The sequence below is a fragment of the Hermetia illucens genome, chromosome 3, assembly GCF_905115235.1.
Source record: "Hermetia illucens chromosome 3, iHerIll2.2.curated.20191125, whole genome shotgun sequence".
Lineage (NCBI taxonomy): Eukaryota > Metazoa > Arthropoda > Insecta > Diptera > Stratiomyidae > Hermetia > Hermetia illucens.
In genome coordinates, this window is record NC_051851.1 from 90936461 (window position 1) to 90957442 (window position 20982).

General features: G+C 40.3%; 1 protein-coding gene across 5 annotated transcripts in view; it reads left to right on the forward strand.

Moving 5' to 3' along the window:
• LOC119650587 (papilin) overlaps positions 1–20982 on the forward strand; it is a 128533-nt gene that overhangs the window by 52189 nt on the left and 55362 nt on the right. For all 5 annotated transcript variants that reach the window (XM_038053427.1, XM_038053426.1, XM_038053425.1 and 2 more), the window contains exon 2: positions 8945–9005. In XM_038053427.1, coding sequence (XP_037909355.1) covers positions 8945–9005 — 61 coding nt within the window. The remainder of the gene's footprint in view (positions 1–8944; positions 9006–20982) is intronic.

Here is a 20982-nt window from a genome sequence, read left to right on the forward strand (position 1 = left end):
AGTCTTGATTAATACTTTTCAATGTTAGTTTTGACATTGGTGGCAAGGTTCTCAGAAACTACCCGATAATCTGAAAAAATGTTGTGGTCCATGCACATGATATTTAGGCCTTAAAATACTCTCCATAGCGATAACTCTTTAAAGACAGTATATTACCATATTTATTATTAGTATGTTTCCTAGAAATCGACTAGAAACCTCCCTTAAGTTTATCCTGGAATCATCAAATTATGCAGTGGTATAGCATGATACCAATAGGTTTGATGGAAAACACGCTATTATTAACAAGCTTGTAATAGATCAAAGTTGCCCTTTTGTTGCAATATAGGACTCTGACTTCAGAATCACACTAAAGTGAACAGTCTGACAAACTAAATGCACAAACACTTACCCCATCCAATAGATATATGTTCATTAGATGTGCCTATGACTCTAGAGGAGCCTGTAAGATCCAATATTCCTGTTTATTTCTAAAGAACTGGTATTTGCCTTAGCTGACAGTCCGAATCTAGTATAGGTTAAACCAGTGGTCTCTATTTTCGATTTCTCTCCATTTTTACCTTCGGCTAGAATTGAAAAATAATCAAGCATATAACCGATACAGAGTTCAAAATTTGAAAAGGATCAGCTCAGTAATTTTTGAATTAAGAGGTGCACCGGCTTTGAAAACATAAGTTGTGGGCTTTGAACACTAAAACAATTGGAATAAAACGTTCATAAGCGAGTTTTAGCGGCTTAGCTGACATCGATGCTAGGTCCACAAAGGGTGTTGATATCATCCATGATGTTTAAAGCACAGGTTTTGTGTGAAACAAAACCTTATTAAAATCGGTTTACTGTCTGTCTGTCTGTCTGTTACACGCATTTCTCTCGGAGACGGTTATACCGGTTGACACCAAATTTGGTGAAAAGGAGGGAACTGTGAACGCTCACGCACACAGTGAATTACACCATTCCGCGTTGAATTTAAGGGGGCCCATACAGGCAAATCTTTAAAAAGCTTTATAAGTGTCTTTATAAAAGAAATACACAAAACCTTTTATACCTGAAGCGTCCATCCTGCCTTTATTTTCTTTTCCAGCTTCCGGTCCGGCTCAGCTTATCATGGGCGGGGGGCCGTGGGCTTGGTTCACTACCGATTCTCACGCTTTGCATAGACGACGCTAGAAAAGCAAAAAAACTTCATTAAAGGTATAGGCTGCCACATAAGCTGCAATCTCAACCATGATAAAGGTTCAACTCAAGTGCTCTAGTGAGATTTTCCAAATACGTTGATTCCAACTCTCATTGTTGCTCTGCGTAAAACCTCCAACACATCGATCCTGCTGGGCATCTTTGCTCAGATTTTCATAGACATTATTCTCCAATTTTTAATACTTATGTCTTTACCACGTGGACAATATGGTGCTATGTACTCCCGCTTTAACCGAATCCATACTAATCTACTATTTGTAGTTTTCTTCTTTAGGCTTCAGAACTAACATAGAATCGCAAAACATGAGAGTTTAATATTAAAATGTTCGGTGTCCGACTCTAGAGTTGCGATCATACCACACGCAGTCCCACGCAGTGTCACCTAGAGAATATACTCTTGGTGCTCTACGACATCGCCAATTGGGATATTTTTACTGAAGTACAGACTTTTTTACATATGTACCTTACGCATGTCAATTTGAGTACATAAATTAAACTTTCTTAATACGCGTTTGATATATTTTTGAAAGTCATTTCTTACTTAGCGGGTCTCCCTGTACGGATGTCCTATGCTCCACAAGCAGGTGGACAGGATGCACGTATAATAATTAATCTATAATTATTTGCCAATAAAAATAAATATTTTTAAAACTAACAGCGGTAGCGCAATTGGGTGCGCGAGTAAACCTTACGTTCAATTATCGGCGACGGGAAAGTCTTCCAGACAATAATATCTGCTTAATTTCAAAGGAATGAAGACATAATTGATTTGTGACTCTACATCTCGTATTTATTTAGGTAGTCTCGCACAAGAATCCATAAGTATGCATAACCAATTATTCTGCCGAATGGGGTTTACTTCGCAAGCAGACTGCACCGAGGCATTGCACTCTTGACAAAACAGCTCTGATACGAAAGCTGCGGAATTGTTTATTTGCAAAATTTCGAGTGCATTTTCCATCTGGATCGTTGTAAATGTGTAATGAATGGCTTTGGGCCAAATCGTCCATATAGGCGGCAGCAATAGCAGGAATGTTTGAATTGCCAGATCAGCTTAATGAATAAGAAGTAATAACTCGGCTTTTGAGCGTTTAATTCGATTGTAATATGTGGGGGTGGCCTTGGGACTTATGTATGGGGTATGTGTGCCACAACAGTTCTTGCAAAAATCATAGCAATGAGCTGAAGATGCAAGCAGTCCAAAAAATATAGTTGGACAATAACGCAATATCATTTAGCTTGAAATGCATATCACTTCTGGCTGAACGGCCTCCTAATTCGACTCAAGAAACCATAAAAACCACGCTGAGCCATTCAAATTTGCCATTAGGAGTGTGGCACTTGGTTTTCATGACTCCGGGTACTACTCATCAGTATCATCATCGTTATTATTAAATAATTATTTGCTGAACAATGCGTCCATTATTTATTCTCTGCTCGAACTAATTTTAATAAATATGGCAGTTCTTGATGGCATGCCGAATGAGCATTTCCTACTCCCATGCAAGCATGAGTTTTTTGTCTTCTGCACTGTTAGAAGCCTATAGATAACGATGAGTAATCGAAGCGAAAGTTTGTATACCATCGCTGGTCCCATCGATTTAAATTTCATTAATAATTCCAAACCGTTCGTATTCAAATAATATTGAATGCATCTATCAATACGCGTATATCATGGGAACTTCCTCACCCACTTCGACGAGCGTGAATTTTGGATGGTTTTTGAGTTGTGTTCTGCACATGTTATTGCTATTTGTTCATCTGCAAGGACTGCGAATTGTTCTATTATGGAAAATCATCTGAGTCGTTAATAAAAACAATCGATATTTATAGAATTGAAGTGTTAATATCGGCTTAGCGCCTGACAGATTCGCAAACAAAAATAGCTCCTGGTTTCATTTAATCGTTCTTGGGAGCTGTTCTTAAGTCATTTGTTTGCAATTTAATATGCTCATTTAGTATGATATCAGCAAGCGGTTAGTTGGGTTTTTATATGTAAACAATGCGAATATCTTTAATTTACCTGTATTATCATTTGTTAATCCTTTCCGAATTGATTCTTTATTTTCCGACAAAATTAAAATTTCTATCTTTTTGTTTGGGTTCTGCAAAGAATATTCAGACTGTGAGCAATTTTGAACTGCGCTCTTGGCAATATTACTGAGTATATATCACGCTATTTTCACTCTTGGTATCTGACTTAAAGTATTGTCACACGTTGTTGAAAATGAAGAAGCCTAAGGACACGGAATCGTATCTTCGGAGATACTATACATAAGCGTTTGATAAGAAATCGTTTGTTCCTAGTTAATCGCCAGCGAAGACATACTTTCAAGGAGTAGGTTAAGCTTATTTTAAGCTTCAGTCAGGCCTCCCCATTCTGCACTTTTTTCTCTTTTATTTGTTCAAACTGCACTTCTTTTTTGACGAACATCCAAATGCAAATGTGAATCTACTGTTGACGGACATATGATTAATTTAATTTCAACTCCGTCCAGGATTAGCCTATAACTCTACTATATTTTCCCAGGGCATTCTTAATGTGCGACATTTTCACTCCCATTTCTGCCTTTTAATCAACGTATTCACAGGTGTCATATGGGTCATACTGACTGCCACCAACTTTGTTTTGATGCAAGATAACATCATCATGACGTTAGAATTGGCTTTCCTGGATTAACAGATTTTGGATAAACCAGTGAAAACGAACTTAGGGCTTTTGTGCGTCTATCAACAAATCAAATTTCTGAATGCCTTCAGTGTTCCATCGATGCAGAAAGGAAGACTACAATTACCAGTCAAACTAAGAATGTTGTTTTTGTTTTGTTTGTATTGATCTCTAGTATGACTGCTTCTACAAATTCAGAGCCATTTGACCACTATGCACTATCCAATGAGAAAACGAACAAAGAATGATGCCCTGTCGTTCCTTTACGGATCACAGTTATGAGGGACTTCGCTGTGGACTTTGTTGACCTGAACACAATGTATGAAATTTGGCACCGCAACTTACCACTCTGACAACAGCTATTGGCTTCTTCCGGATTATCCTCCTACGCCGAACACTTCAGATCCATTCCATTTGTTGACGTTGTTGAAAGCTTTCTAAAAATTGATAAGAACGCATGAATCTGAACTCAATGTATACTCTACAATTATACGCGAGGTCAATACAAAGGATCTTAATCGGAAACTAAAACGGCCAAATTTTGAGGTGCTAGAGTAGGAAGTTCACAAATACGCACTCAGGGAAGGCGCTTTTCTCCATGATATTTATCAATCATCTCCTTCTTTCACTCTGAGATTCTCAAAATTTAAAAATAAGTGGAATTTCTGCGAAAATTGAATTGAATGAATTGAAATTCGAGGTTTCACATGGGGACGATAAAGCCAAGCCCTACGCCTTCGTGTGAGTGCATTGATGACGGGATGATTTTCCTTCTTGTTATGTTCACTGGCTATTTGATCTAGGAAAAGCGGTACAGGATGTCATATGATTGAGAATTGTGATGAATGGTCGTCATTGAAGATTCTATTGTATGTTTTCTTAAATTATTGTTTTTCGACAAGATCAAATAACGTCGTATATTAGGCAGCAATTTATAGGCTTCGTACTGTTATTGGAGTTTTATCGCCATTTGCGCCCCACTCTCAACTACTTATGTTCAGTAATCTGCATCTACGCATCACGAAAACGGTCCTTATTTAACTTGAGGCATCGTAGATTCCGGCTTCTGCGAGTAGACGGCTTATTATGCACACCCAGAAGACAACCTTAGACCTGCTGCTATTCGCTCTGTAGTCAATTTGGTTAGGCATTACTGACTATCAATCAAAAATCTACTCTGCCCGTATTCTCAGTGTTTAAATAATGTGCTGCCGATGACATGCCGTAGAAATTACAGAAATTCACAAAGTTTTCATGGTTGCTATCACCTCCAAAGCTGTCTTTCTTTATCAGATTGAGCGAGTGTTATGACATTCATATTCCTATTATGATTACAATATTGCTTTTAGGAAGCTTCCCCTGAACTGTATTGAATTGCCCATAGAAAGCCTCTCCCCTGCATCGGAACTCTCCGTTTGCAGCACTGTACTATTGAAGTCCTTATTTTTGCCTTGCATTTCGAAATCAATATCCTACCTGTAACCGAATTCCAGTTGATGGTAGCGCGTCTTACGGGTAACTGCTACCGCTAGTTCAACACACCGTTCACGCTTGGTTCCGATAAGCTTTTTAGAACACAATAGCACTGTGTTTTACGATGGATAGGACTTCCACTTAACTTAAGCGCTGAGATCTCAGTCGAACTGAAGAAAGGCAGCATTCTGAGTTTGATCAACATCAAACGAGGATAACCATTTGTGAACTTTTTCTATTTAACTTTAGCTTCTTTATATTTCATTCTCGGCTTCCGATAACTGGGGAATAATCCCAACTTTCAATGAGTATCAAATGCATTGATTTAATAGTGACTGCTGTTGTATTAGCATCGGTACCGTAACTACTCTCTGAGTCTCTTAGGTGTTTCTCGTACTCCTCTCCCTTTTCGAACGAAGTCAGGACGCCTATTTTATAGCTGAGTTGGTCATAGAAATCCCTTTTTTTCGTCTGTTTCGAAAGTCATTGAATAATAGTTTAATACATATTGGGGTGTTATTCATCCATTTCATGCTGGTTAATTTGGCTAGAATATTTGCTCATGGTTTTGTGTAATAAAAATTTGAAAGATACGCCAGAATGTGACAATAATTGTTAAGTGCTTCTCCTATTGATAGTCTGAACTGCCCTACCTAACTTGTATGTTGATAGCATTTGTCCAAAAGAATCTGAAATATCTTTCGATTAAGAAATCAATGTGAACATACCTAAACCCACTCAATTATATCTCTTAACGGGTTCACTCACTAGTATCGCATGCGCGTTATTTCATGAAGACTTCCTGGTGGCCACACTTTCGGATAAAAGAACCTATAAATTCGCACGAATAACTTTTGGCGGTTCCATAAGTGTTTGATGGTATCTCATGAGTTGAATGAAAAATCAATGTATTTGCCGAGTTAGCTCCCTTATATGATATAAACGTATATAATAAAAACGTTTAATATTGATGGTGCAAAAGTATTTTTTTAACATAATGATAACATGTCACCTGTTCATTCTTATCCGAACAGAGGACATTGACATAGTTAATGGTGTTTAGAACCACTCGTTTCAGGGAAACTCTATTTTTACCATTACAAGAGTTATAGCGTTTTTCGTGAATAGTATCAAAAAGCGTAACCTTCCCATCAAAATTATAATATTCTACTCCCTCACCGCCCTCACCCATCCCGCGAACTTTGTAAAGGTAAAAGATAGAGTGGCATTCCATGGAGCAATGTTCCCCAAACGAGTGGTGTTAAACACCATTAAAGTTTCTATCATCGTCAACCGGACACCCTCTATATTCTTCATGAGTCTTGGAGTGATTACATTGTGCAAGGCCCTGGTACTAATCCATTCCTGTTGACTTAAAAAATCCTTAAAGGTTTGAGGACCTAACTTGATAAAGTTTTTTGGGTTAAATATCATTAAACCAGGCGGTTTCTACGTATAACGCTGCAGTCACACAGAATGTTTTCACCTATTCTCATTTTATTGTTGGCAGAGATAACATATTGTATTTTCAATTTCTTTTCACGAAATATAGTCATGTGGGGTATCAAATGAAAGTTTTAGTACTTTTCCAAAATGATCCTATTTGTGATATTGGGTGAAACATCGGTTAGTACTTTTCGAAACCGGTCTTAGTTTTGACATTTGTTAGAAAGGTAGGGAGTCCGGAGTTTTGCAAAGTGATCATTTCTTTAAGGGGGCTATTCTCAGAAACTTCCCAACCGAAAAATCTGAAAAAAATCAGGAGGCTGTCACTGTATGGTGCCTGGGCCCGAAATATCTTCCATACCAATATCTGTTCAAATAAAGTTAATAATAGTATATTACTATAATTTTTAGCAATTGGCTGCAAAACCCCCTTAAGTTCATAATATCATAATATTGCTTATCAGCTGGTTGATCTTTCTATATCGGCCGTGCTGCCCATTTCAGTTCCAAGGTTTAATATAAGCGCTTGAATGCTTGATTTTTTTAATGTCATCTTAGACTTCCTAACCGCTGCTTCCGCTGAAATTGTTGTTGGCCAGAACCTCTAGAACTTATCTAGAAAAAGTAAAATAAATTAGATTGCCCCAATTATATGTACGTGTCACTCCTGTTGTAAATGTTCATCGTCTACGCTATTCGTATTCCTAGACGTGCATAAAACAGTAACAATCTTGTTTCAAATGATCATATAAGAAACTTCACTTTGGCAATGTAAGGGTCAACGTGAAGCTTAGAACCGTCTGCCAGTACGTATTAAAAGTATATTTTCAGCCTCTACTCCTCTGTATTTAAATCCATACCAGGCAAAGTGAAAGACAACGAGATGATTCTGATTCCGGTCGGCATAGTCAAAAAACTGTCCCAGAATCATTCTGGAAACATAAACCAAAATATGACGCCCATTTATATGGCCCTAATCAATACCTGCACGACCAGAATGGCTTTATACATTGATTCTGCTGTCCATATTAATATTTTTGTATGGTTTAAACGTAGATGCACTTTATGAATGTTACCTTTTATAGTTCAAAAGCCCACAAGTCCATCTGCGGCTGTATTTAAATGCGACAATTGATTATTTACCGCATAGCTGGCGACGCATTGTCTTCCCTAGAACAACCAGTTCTTCGGAATCGCGACTCAGTGTCTTACGACACGTACATACGTACATGGGTGTCGGGGAAGACGGTGGTTTAAATCATTGCAGTTTATCATCTACCAGTTCAAGTACTTGCATATTGAATCACTGCTGCTAATTAGAATTCTACTGAGTTAACCGAAACAGCAAGTCAAACGAGAGTTGATTCCACTGAAAGAGGAAATGCTCAACACGCCCGGCTCAATCAAATCGAATGCGGCAACCAAACTGGGATATCGAATTATTCATACATAGCTACTACCGCCCATTGCCACTTCTTTGATATAAAAATAGTACAAGAATTGCATAACTGTTGAATGAAGTAGTAGCGATGGTATCTCATTTTGTCCAAATTATTGGTACTGAATGGAACGAAAAGTGAATCTTATGCATATTTACCAATAATAAGATATCTGTGCGGGCTGACTCCACTTAATCCATGCAAATGTGTTTAGTTGGCGGTCCCATGGTGTGCAAATTATGTCGGCATTCAATGCATGTTTCATACTGCGATAAAGTCATAAGTCGATTGAATCAATACGGTTGCTGGTACTTTTTCAAGAGTTCTTTCCTTTGCATATTGAATAAACACCACAATTCTTGCTCCCTTGGGACTTCATTTTATCATCCCCTGTGATCCAAATTATAATTAATATCACTTTATTTGTACTTTTGTGATATAAATTATGTTCTGAGCATAGCACACTCGCTAGTGTGTCAATTTTGCGTTAACTAGTCCAAATTTTCTAGTTCTGCTAGTTTCTCGCATGTAGGTTTAATCTATAATATCTCACATGGTGTACTTACATTTTAAACTATCAGTATTCTCGTTGAATATAACTTGATAATAGGTAGATTGAATTTAAAATGGAAATTCGTTAGCTATTGACGATACATACAAGTACTAGTAGTACATATTTGGATTTTGACTGATCAAATTGTTATTATTTATCTTTTCTTTTCAGATCAACGGCCTTATTTATATTTTTAATTATCATAGGAATTCACACATCACACACAAGATACGTAAGTATTGGATTAACATTCTCTTAGAGTATAAGGTACTAATAAAAAACTATAAAGTCATGACATGCATGAAATAATTAGAAACGAATATATTGCTTGAAGATACTAATATAAAGGTATATGTCCAGCTGGAATTATCTCCGGACAATCATCCAATTGAAATCTTTCTCCAAAATTTGTATTGAAAATTCGAAAATCGGGAGCTATCAGCTCCAGGTTTTTGAGAATTCGGTAGGCCTCTTTCTAAACATCATACCTACTGTTGATAAGTTGTTGATAAGGGATCTCGCCCGCTATAATTTGGTTCTATCCTTCCCGAACTACATCCGTAAATCTTTAGGAAAACTTGAATTTCAACCATAAGGCAAAGCCATGACGCCTCAAAGAAATTTTTTGTTAGTATTATCAAAGTAAAGTTTGAATTTTTAATTTCATCTCTAGAGGGCGGGTAGTAGAAGGAAAAGGAGTCAGTCGCTTCCTTTGAAAAGTTATGGAGCTTTAAAATCAGATTATTTTGATTTCACCACGATATGATTTAATTTGCAACCCCAGTCTCGGCGGGAGGAGGGGCTAGAGAGGAATGGAGGGAGAACCGCGGCGACCCTCCTCCTCCCTTTAAAATGTTATGACGCTTCAAAGGCTGAGTAGTTTGCTATCATCATTTTACTCTTTGATTTGCGGAGAAAAATATGTAGGCGAAACAGAAAGGTTCAAAGTCAGTCAGAATTCTCTGCATAGCAGTTTTGCAAACAAAACCTTATTAAAATCGGTTCAATGTCTGTCTATCTGTCCGTCCGTCTGTCTGTCTGTCTGTTTGTCACAAGCACTTTTCTCAGAAACGGCTATACCGATTGACACGAAATTTGGTGAGAAGGTGGAAACTGTGGACCCCCAGACATGCAGTGAATAATATCCTCCTACGTTGAAATTTTAGGGGAGTCCCCATAAATCTAAAATGGGGGTGTAAAATTTTTTTTCACCGAATATGGTCATGTTTGGTATCAAATGAAAGGTCTCGATTAGTACTTTTCAAAGCCGGTTTTAGTTTTGAGATTTATTAGAAAGGCGGGGAGTGGGAGGGGTGGTAAGTGATAACTCCTTTAACGGAACCATTCTCAGAAACTACCCAACCGAAAAATCTGAAAAAAATGCATGAGGCTGTCTCTTTATGTTGCCCAGGCCTCAAAATACTCTCCATATCGATATCCGTTCAAATTAATTTAATAATATTATATTACCATGTTTTTGGGAAAATTGAGTAAAACCCCCCTTAAGTTTATCCCAGAGTTATAAAAGTTGGTAGTAGTATAAAATATAATATGAAGCATATTATCCCCAAATTTGATAAAAATCATACTATTAGCAACAAAGTGACAGTAGCTCAAAATTGACTTTACCATGTAAATTTACTGTAACTGAATATCAATATCACACTAAAGTGGGTAGTCAGACATGCTCAGTGCATATACATAACAGTCTTCGTACAAATGGGATAGTTCTACACTTAGATATACTCAGAGAAGAAGCAAACAAAACCGTTCATACCTGAAGCACCCGGCTTCCGGTTTCCCGACTTGTTTCTTTTTTGTCTGGATTCAATGGGTAGATGATGAGGGATATGTTCAATTGAATTGTATCCCAAATGAGCAATAACCTGGTGCATCTCCACTTTATTGCAGCCAGTTTAAAGTGACCAAGTTTAAACCTTATTAGATTCTGCCGGCCAGTCATTACTGTTTGGACTATCTTGGTATTATATCCCTAATCACATACGTGTTTGTCAGCACAAGCTGCATAGATTATTCAGCTATGGATCATGCCTTCCGGTTCCGTCAACAGATACAGTAGAATCACGAAGGGACTGAAGATTTATTAAGAGATTACCGGAACTGGAAAATAAAAAAAAATTAACTCTGGGAACCAGCAAATTTGTACGATTTAGTCGGAAATACAAATTATCAGGACTCAACTGTATAAGTTTATTCGATATTTGTGGCTTTTCAATAGTCAATTTTCAGGATTATGATGCCAACGGCTCATCTGTACGTATATTAGGGGGATTAATAGTCTCAATCGCCCTGTTTTGGAAAAAATTCACTAACGGACGGGAACTCTGTAAATTGAATCACCAAAAGGTAGGTTGGAAGCAAAATAAACAAGTCGGGAAACCGGAAGCTGGGTATGAAAGGTTTTGTTTGCTTCTTCTGTGAGTATATCTCAGTGTAGAACTATCCCATTTGTACGAAGACCGTTATGTAAATGCATTGAGCACGTCTGACTACCCACTTTAGCGTGATATTGATATTATGTTGCAGTAAATTTACATGGTAAAATCAACTTTGAGCTACTGTAACTTTGTTACCAATAATATGATTTTGATCAAACTTGGGGATAATATGCTTCATATTATATTTTATACTACTGCCAACTTTTATAACTCTAGGATAAACTTAAGGGGGGTTTTACTCAAAAGATATGGTAATATACTATTATTAACTTAATTTGAACGGATATCGATATGGAGAGTATTTTGAGGTCTGAGCACCATATAGAGGCAGTTCATGATCTTTTTCAGATTTTTCAGATGAGTAGTTTTTGAGAATGGGTCCGTTAAAGAAGTTCACAATTTCGACCCCTCCCACTGCCCCCCCCCCCCCTTTCTAATAAATCTCAAAACTAAGACTGACTTCGAAAAGTACTAATTGAGACCTTCCATTTGATACCCCACTTGACTATATTCGGTGAAAAAAAATTTTACACCCTCCTTTTACTTGTATGGGCACCCCCCTAAATCTCAACGTAGAAGGATATCATTCACTGCATGTCTGGGGGCCCATAGTTCCCACCTTTTCACCAAATTTCGTGATGATCAGTATAGCCGTTTCTGAGAAAAGTGCGTGTGACAGGCAGACAGACGGGCAGATAGATAGACATTGAACCGATTTTAATTAGGTTTTGTTTTGGAAACAAAACCTGGAAAACCAAATGGCGTATGAAAAATTGAAAACCAAATTTTTCATTTGGATCCCAATAATCCTTCGAACGATCGAATTTTATGATCCCTATCATAAGCTCCCCGAGCCATTTTTTCATTTCTCCTAATAGTGTTATTATGATAATTAGCGACTTTTTGAGTGTTGTAAGGCCTTTTTCTTTACGCTGTAGGGCTCACTTCCATAGAGCATCGGTTCAATACGCCATTATCAATGAAATCAAAGAAAGGTCGGGTGGAGGGTCTGGAGACAAAATGGTGGTCAAGGTGAAGAAAATACTTACCAAACTGTGGTTATGTTCTGTTGGTTTACGTGAGTATCCACCGGTGACCATAATCAGAGCCCTACTGTAACAAGCAAAAACGGTAACAATTTATACTGAGTGCATGGCTCAGCACTCATAATGATGGATGCAAGGCTTGCCGAAATCTCTAGTGAACTATGGAGTACCGCACCCGAATTATAACGCCTGCGGCCTGAAGGTTTCTTCTCCGCTTGCACGTAACCACAACCACCCAAAAAATCGCCACTAGGAGATCTTCCGCTAATAACCGGGCTGAGAGCACATGCCACAAGATTTCCGCCGAGACACATGAACTTAGAGGGCTATCCCGGTTCCCATAATACAATGTAACCTGCCTCTGGTGAGGTTTCGTGGTTGAAGCCAATTCAGATGAGTCGAGAAGCGTGATACATTAAATTTCCGGCATGACATTTGCAGTGATCCGAACTTATCCCTTATAGTAAACAATTAGATTCGTATTGTTGTATATTTTATATTATCTTATCTAATCTGCTCCCTAGCTTCTTTCTTCGATCTGGTTAACTCTAGGATAAATCTCCTTCGAAACATGCCACAAAGGAGAAGTTGTCGACTTTCGGAAATCGAAGTATCCTTTATGATAAGTTCCGAAGGGCTTATTATCATCATTGACAAATAATTTTCGAAGGAAATTTATATCTGGCGTATACCGCGGACAAGTTAGGAGGCAGGGACTTTACATTTTTCTGGTCTCACATTTGCAATTCCGCTGAATCTTCTAAATTCACTGGGTCTATGGGTAACCGCATTCAACTGTCTTCCAATTTCTTTTGTAGTTATTTCTTCTCAGCATTTAACTTCTCACCCTCTTCTTCTCCGCTCCATTTGGATGAAAAATGCGTCGCATCCTTCTCCATATTTTCTTACTAAATTCTTAGTTAAATTCCTTATTGACAATATAGATACCAATGCGTCCTCCAAACTTCTTTTTTTGTTAATTCATAAGACATTATTTTCCTTCCCAGCATGATTTTCAACACAGCCTTGATGGAAATAATTTGCCTAGTTTTTGGTAGTAGCTCATCAATGTTGTCATACACGAAACCGGCGATTCTACCTTCGCTGAGAATTTCGTCCTATTTGCCACCTCTCTTCGTATTTGACGCACACGTTAGCGATCATAGCTGAAGGACAACATATATTTGTTTTATACTACCCATTTACTTATTTACAAACCAAATGGCTAAACTTTCAATAAATCCCAACACACATTTGTCCAACCTCGGCGTTGCTGGCACTTTTCCAACCGATTCTGTTCCAAGGTATTTTGCTTTTCCCCTTCGTCAGATCTGCCACACAACATCCATTCTTTCGTCAGATATCTCGGCTTATTGATAACCTTAAACTTTTAATTTGCCCTGTCCTTCAGGGATGAGCCTAGACGTGATTACAACAGTCACTCTGGACAACAGTGTTGCGGACACGAGTTGGCACTAAACGGCAGGAACTCACTCGATACGTTACTGGTTCGAAGTTTAGGCAACTTCCTTCTTATATTCAGTTAGTGGGCAATCTTTACCCTGAACTTCTTCCAAGATCGGGCATTCATATTCATTCTATTTCTAACATTAAATTTATTATATGACCTCCAGCGATTGCATGTTCTGCTACTATCGGAGAATAAATTTTTCCCCATTAAAACCACGTCGATACTCAGATACACGGGTCCTCATAGTCACTCCAGTTTCCCCAATGTACTTCTTATTGCCTGATGAACGTAAAATCTTGTATACTAAACCCATTTCTACAGGTACTTTGCCTTTTCGGCTCTTCAGGTAGCTAATGATAGTGGTCTTTATAATTTAGTTCGTTCTTATTGCCAAGATTTGGAGGACCTTCTCCTTTCTGTCGAGAAACTTATTCCCTCTCTCTCTTGCGTGACAAAACCTGGTATAATCGGTATGAAAAATTTTCTTCGCCCGTTGTTACTACATCGAATGTTTCCTCCTTTTGTTTCGAATGAATGCTGGAAAACAAAGTCTAAAAGCTAATTTGAAGAGGTCCCTCGTGTCTGTCGAACATTTCGTCAAGAAATCGAAGTGAAACATTACCTTCGATTTCGATTACAAAATTAATACTTTTCCACAAAGTGTTCATATATTTTAACAATTTTATGAAAATTTTTTGAATGTGTTACCAAATGATAAATTCGAAATATGGGGAATATATTTTTTTCCTTTTGTCGGCATAAGAAGGAATCTTCTTTGAATTTCTTTTTACGCATATCTGTCCAGAACCGGTTAAATCCATACACCGTCCACCTGCTTGCAAAGTATTCGAAAGGTCAAGGAGAAATTGTTGTTAGCGCATAACGCTTCCAATTTTATCTAATTCAAACTCTCAAAACATTTACATCCCTGGACGATATATGATCGCCAAAGCTACTCTTCGCTGGAAGTTGTAGAACTCCACAAACCGTACACTTTTATCGATATGGTCCCCAACAAAATAGTGCATCTTGAAATTCAAATCTCCAGTGAAGACCATAGTGCCATTCTTGGGAATTCACGGCTGGAATACATTCAATTGAACAGTGAAACAGTTCCTGAAACAGGCTGCTCCCCCTACTCTGTACCGCAAGTAACCATTGGTACAGGGTGCACTATGTATAATACTACAAAGGTTTTGAGAACTCCTCAGTTTAATCCGGAACTTCGTGGTTAATTCTCTCTCTGGAACCAATTGACGATCTCCCACCGAAAAAAGAGAGAGAGGAGTTTCAATTATCATTTAAGCTCGAGAAAGTGGAAGAAATCGAAACCTGGAATTCACGATAGTGGAAATTCTGAACTGATAAGTTCGTCCCTAAACATTCAGCCACAACACATAAGCGTTCGAAGTTACAGACCAAAAGCTCGGCGCTTCAAGTACGAAAGGTTTTGTGTCATTCTTCACATGATATTTTCATCATCATCATCAACGGCGCAACAACCGGTATCCGGTCTAGGCCTGCCTTAATAAGGAACTCCAGACATCCCGGTTTTGCGCCGAGATCCACCAATTCGATATCCCTAAAAGCTGTCTGGCGTCCTGACCCACGACATCGCTCCATCTTAGGCAGGGTCTGCCTCGTCTTCTTTTTCTACCATAGATATTGTCCTTATAGACTTTCCGGGTGGGATCATCCTCATCCATACGGATTAAGTGACCCACCCACCGTAACCTATTGAGCCGGATTTTATCCACAACCGGACGGTCATGGTATCGCTCATAGATTTCGTCATTGTGTAGGCTACGGAATCGTCCATCCTCATGTAGGGGGCCAAAAATTGAAATTCTTCGGAGGATTCTTCTCTCGAATGCGGCCAAGCGTTCGCAACTTTTCTTGCTAAGAACCCAAGTTTCCGAGGAATACATGAGGACTGGGAAGATCATAGTCTTGTACAGTAAGAGCTTTGACCCTATGGTGAGACGTTTCGACCGGAACAGTCTTTGTAAGCTGAAATAGGCTCTGTTGGCTGCCAACAACCGTGCGCGGATTTCATCATCGTAGTTGTTATCGGTTGTGATTTTCGACCCTAGATAGGAGAAATTATCAACGGTCTCAAAGTTGTATTCTCCTATCCTTATTCTTCTTCGTGTTTATGTTTGACCAGTGCGGTTTGATGTTGTTGGTTGATTCGTCTTCTGTGCTGACGTTGCCACCATATATCATATTTTGTCTTGCCTTTATTGATGTGCAGCCCAAGATCTCGCGCCAATTACCGCCTGCTCGATCTGGATGAAGGCAGTTTGTACGTCTCGGGTGGTTCTTCCCATGATGTCGATATCGTCAGCATAGGCCAGTAGTTGGGTGGACTTGAAGAGGATCGTACCTCTTGCATTCACCTCAGCATCACGGATCACTTTCTCGAGGGTCAGGTTAAAGAGGACGCATGATAGCGCATTCCCTTGTCGCAGACCGTTGTTGATGTCGAATGGTGTTGAGAGTGATCCTGCTGCTTTTATCTGGCCTCGCACATTGGTCAGGGTCAGCCTAGTCAGTCTTATTAATTTCGTCGGGATACCGAATTCTCTCATGGCCGTGTACAGTTTTACCCTGGCTATGCTATCATAGGCGGCTTTAAAGTCGATGAACAGATGGTGCAACTGTTGTCCATATTCCAACAGTTTTTCCATCGCCTGCCGCAGAGAGAAAATCTGATCTGTTGCTGATTTGCCTGGAGTGAAGCCTCTTTGGTATGGGCCAATGATGTTCTGAGCGTATGGGGCTATCCGGTCTAGCAAGATAGTGGAGAATATCTTATAGATGGTACTCAGAACGTGATACCTCTATAATTGCTGCACTGTGTGATATCTCCCTTTTTATGTATGAGACAGATTATGCCTCGTTGCCAATCGTCAGGCATTGATTCGCTGTCCCATACCTTGAGCACAAGCTGATGAACCACTTGGTGTAACTGGTCGCCTCCATATTTAACCAATTCGGCTGATATTTTAGAGCGCAGTAAATTTACACGAAATAAACAACGTTGATCCGCATTTTCCGGGATCAATTTCAAAATTCCGATCGAGCCCCGGTAAGCGATTGATTGTTGTTAGGAGGAATTTATATGCCGTATAATATATATAATGCAATAGAGTGCAGTTGTTGTTGTCGCTGATCCGACGAGGATTTTAAAGTTCGAGACCATGTTCAGCAGGATCAGGATTGTCGAGACCGCGACCGGCTGATCAGCTAACACGGAGAGATTGATTTTGAGATTCGGAGATGGAAGAGGTGCTGCGATCGTGGCTGGAGAAAAGTGACTTCTGGGAGGTAAACGAGTAGTACGCTGATGTAGAGAATATGAATGTGTTGTTAATTTTTAATAAGAAAACAAACTAAAAGTTTATTCATAAGTTAACGAAACAAATATGAGGGGTTTTTTAAATTTTGTTTGGTATACTTTTCTTTCCTCTGTATTTTTTGCAATATCATTATTATTTTGCATTATATTTAACTATGGTTTTGTTTTATTATTTCGATATATTTTTTGTGAATAATTATTATGGTCAAAGGGTAGTATAGGTCCCGGGGCGAAACGTGGATTGGTACCCACAATGGAGCATAAAACCTGGGAAATGCCTGCTGAACCAACACCAACAGCTCTACTACCAAACCCTATCTCCACCTCCACGTGGTGACCGCTGGGAGCTCTTTCTTGACGAAAAGCTGCAGACGGAGAAGGATGAAGGCGAGTATCCCGCGCCTAAAAACGGGACAAATTGTACCAACTGGTCCTCCAGGTTGGGGGTTGGGTAGGGCTGACAACCCTACACGGAAAACAACCTGTTACGAAGCCACAACAGGAGCCTCGGATAGGACGGATTTTAAAACGACGGACCCGGCAACGACAAAGGAACAACGATTTGCGCATTTTCTCATGGAACGTGCGCTCCCTGTACAGAGATGAAGCTGATAAGCAGCTAGCCGATACCCTGTCCCAATATAGGGCTGATGTAAGAGCGTTGCAAGAGATGCGATGGACAGGGACCGGTTTCCTGGAGAAGAGCCACTACACCATATATTATAGCGGCCATCCAGTAAACCATGTGCTCGGAGTAGGTTTCTTAGTCAGCCAAAAAATGAAACCTGCTGTTATCGGCTTTGAAAGTATAAGCGAACGGCTATGCGCTTGCGAGGCAAGTTTAGAAATATAAGCCTCATAAACGTTCACGCCCCTACAGAGGAGACTGCAGAGTCGGAGAAGGATACCTTCTACGAGGCAGTAGAAAGAACCCTCGAAGCCTGTCCCAGATATGATATCAAAATCATACTTGGGGATTTTAACAGCCAAGTAGGGAAGGAGCCCGTATTCAGGCGATACGCTGGCTCCCATAGCTCACACGAAAAAACAAATGATAACGGACTGCGGACTATTCAATTAGCAGGGTCACACGAAATGGTTGTTGGAAGTACCTGGTTTGCGCGGAAAGCGGTCCACAAACATACGTGGGCCTCTCCAGACGGGACCACTTTCAACCAAATTGACCCCGTGTTGATCGAACGCCGCCACCTCTCAGCCTTGATGAATGTCAGAACATATAGGGGGGCCAATATAGACTCGGGTCACTATCTCGTTGGCATGGTGCTCCGAGCTCGAATAACAATACCACCTAGAATCCCCTCTGACAATCAGGTGAGAGTGAACACTGAAGCCATCCACAACACAACCCTCCGCGACACTTATAAGAGGGAAATGGATGCCGCAATAACCGCAGTCAATAGAGGACCTGGAGATGATGCATCAACTAATGATCTTCACAACCACCTGAAGAACGTTATCATGAATACGGCCACAAACATACTTGGCCCCAGCCGCAAAAGGAGTCGGAACGGCTGCTTTGACGATGAATGTAAGCTAGCAACGGAACGGAAGAATGCCGCATACCGAGTAATGTTGCATTCTCAAAGAACGCGGGCACCGCGCAGAGACTTATCACGAACTCCGTCGAGCGGAGAAGCGACTTCACAGACGGAAAAAGGAATCCTGGGAGAACCAACAAGTCTCTGAACTAGAAAAGTACAGGGAGCAACCGCACCAGGCGCGCAAGTTTTACCAACAAGTCAGCAGGATGAAGCCTTATACACCTCGATGCTCATCCTGCCGAGACAAAGAGGGAAATCTGATTTCCGACAGAATGGGCATATTAGAGCGATGGGTTGAGTACTTTGATGAGCTACTGAACAACCAGAACATCGGCGAGTTGGAGGTCCCGCCAACTGAAGACGACGGACAAATACTGCCACCACCAAGTTTAGGAGAAACAGTCCGTGCAATTCATCGGCTAAAAAATCATAAGTCGCCAGGAGCCGATGGAATTACAACCGAATTGGTTAAATATGGAGGCGACCAGTTACACCAAGTGGTTCATCAACTTGTGCTCAAGGTATGGGACAGCGAATCAATGCCTGACGATTGGTAGCGAGGCATAATCTGTCTCATACATAAAAAGGGAGATATCACACAGTGCAGCAATTATAGAGGTATCACGTTGCTGAGTACCATCTATAAGATATTCTCCACTATCTTGCTAGGCCGGATAGCCCCATACGCTCAGAACATCATTGGCCCATACCAAAGAGGCTTCACTCCAGGCAAATCAGCAACAGATCAGATTTTCTCTCTGCGGCAGGCGATGGAAAAACTGTTGGAATATGGACAACAGTTGCACCATCTGTTCATCGACTTTAAAGCCGCCTATGATAGCATAGCCAGGGTAAAACTGTACACGGCCATGAGAGAATTCGGTATCCCGACGAAATTAATAAGACTGACTAGGGTGAGCCTGACCAATGTGCGAGGCTAGATAAAAGCAGCAGGATCACTCTCAACACCATTCGACATCAACAACGGTCTACGACAAGGGGATGCGCTATCATGCGTCCTCTTTAACCTGGCCCTCGAGAAAGTGATCCGTGATGCTGAGGTGAATGCAAGAGGTACGCTCCTCTTCAAGTCCACCCAACTACTGGCCTATGCTGACGATATCGACATCATGGGAAGAACCACCCGAGACATTCAAACTGCCTTCATCCAGATCGAGCAGGCGGTAATTGGCGCGAGATCTTGGGCTGCACATCAATGAAGGCAAGACAAAATACATGGTGGCAACGTCAGCACCGAAGACGAATCAACCAACAACATCAAACCGCACTGGTCAAACACAAGCACGAACAAGAATAAGGATAGGGGAATACAACTTTGAGACCGTTGACAATTTCTCCTATCTAGGGTCGAAAATCACAACCGATAACAACTACGATAATGAAATCCGCGCACGGTTGTTGGCAGCCAACAGAGCCTATTTCAGCTTACAAAGACTGTTCCGGTCGAAACGTCTCACCATAGGGTCAAAGCTCTTACTGTACAAGACTATGATCTTCCCAGTCCTCATGTATTCCTCGGAAACTTGGGTTCTTAGCAAGAAAAATTGCGAACTCTTGGCCGCGTTCGAGAGAAGAATCCTCCGAAGAATTTTTGGCCCCCTACATGAGGATGGACGATTCCGTAGCCTACACAATGACGAAATCTATGAGCGATACCATGACCGTCCGGTTGTGGATAAAATCCGGCTCAATAGGTTACGGTGGGCGGGTCACTTAATCCGTATGGATAAAGACGATCCCACCCGGAAAGTCTATAAGGGCAATATCTATGGTAGGAAAAGAAGACGAGGTAGACCCTGCCTAAGATGGAGCGACGGCGTGGGCCAGGACGCCAGACAGCTTTTAGGGATATCGAATTGGTGGACCTCGGCGCAAAACCGGGATGTCTGGAGTTCCTTATTAAGGCAGGCCTAGACCGGATACCGGTTGTTGCGCCGTTGATGATGATGATGAATTATTCTTAGTGTATATGATTTATTTTTATACCTTTATTTCTTTTATATTATTTTTTTCGGAGTTATCACAATCTCGGCAGATGCCGGATTTTACCTAATACTAGCACGAAATGCCAAGCATTTAGGCTCGGACGATCCTAACTACCTAAAAGGGGCGCTGGTGGTAGTGGCCGGTGGTAGGTCAGTGGGAGAATCCGTCAAGCACTCCCCGCAACATCGAACACGTATGCAGAATAGTGTACTTCTGCATGGTTTAAACCAGACTGTGTGAAAGTCCCAGGACATCACGGGAAGCCGGAATTTAGGTACAATACCTGTAGCTGACAATATTATG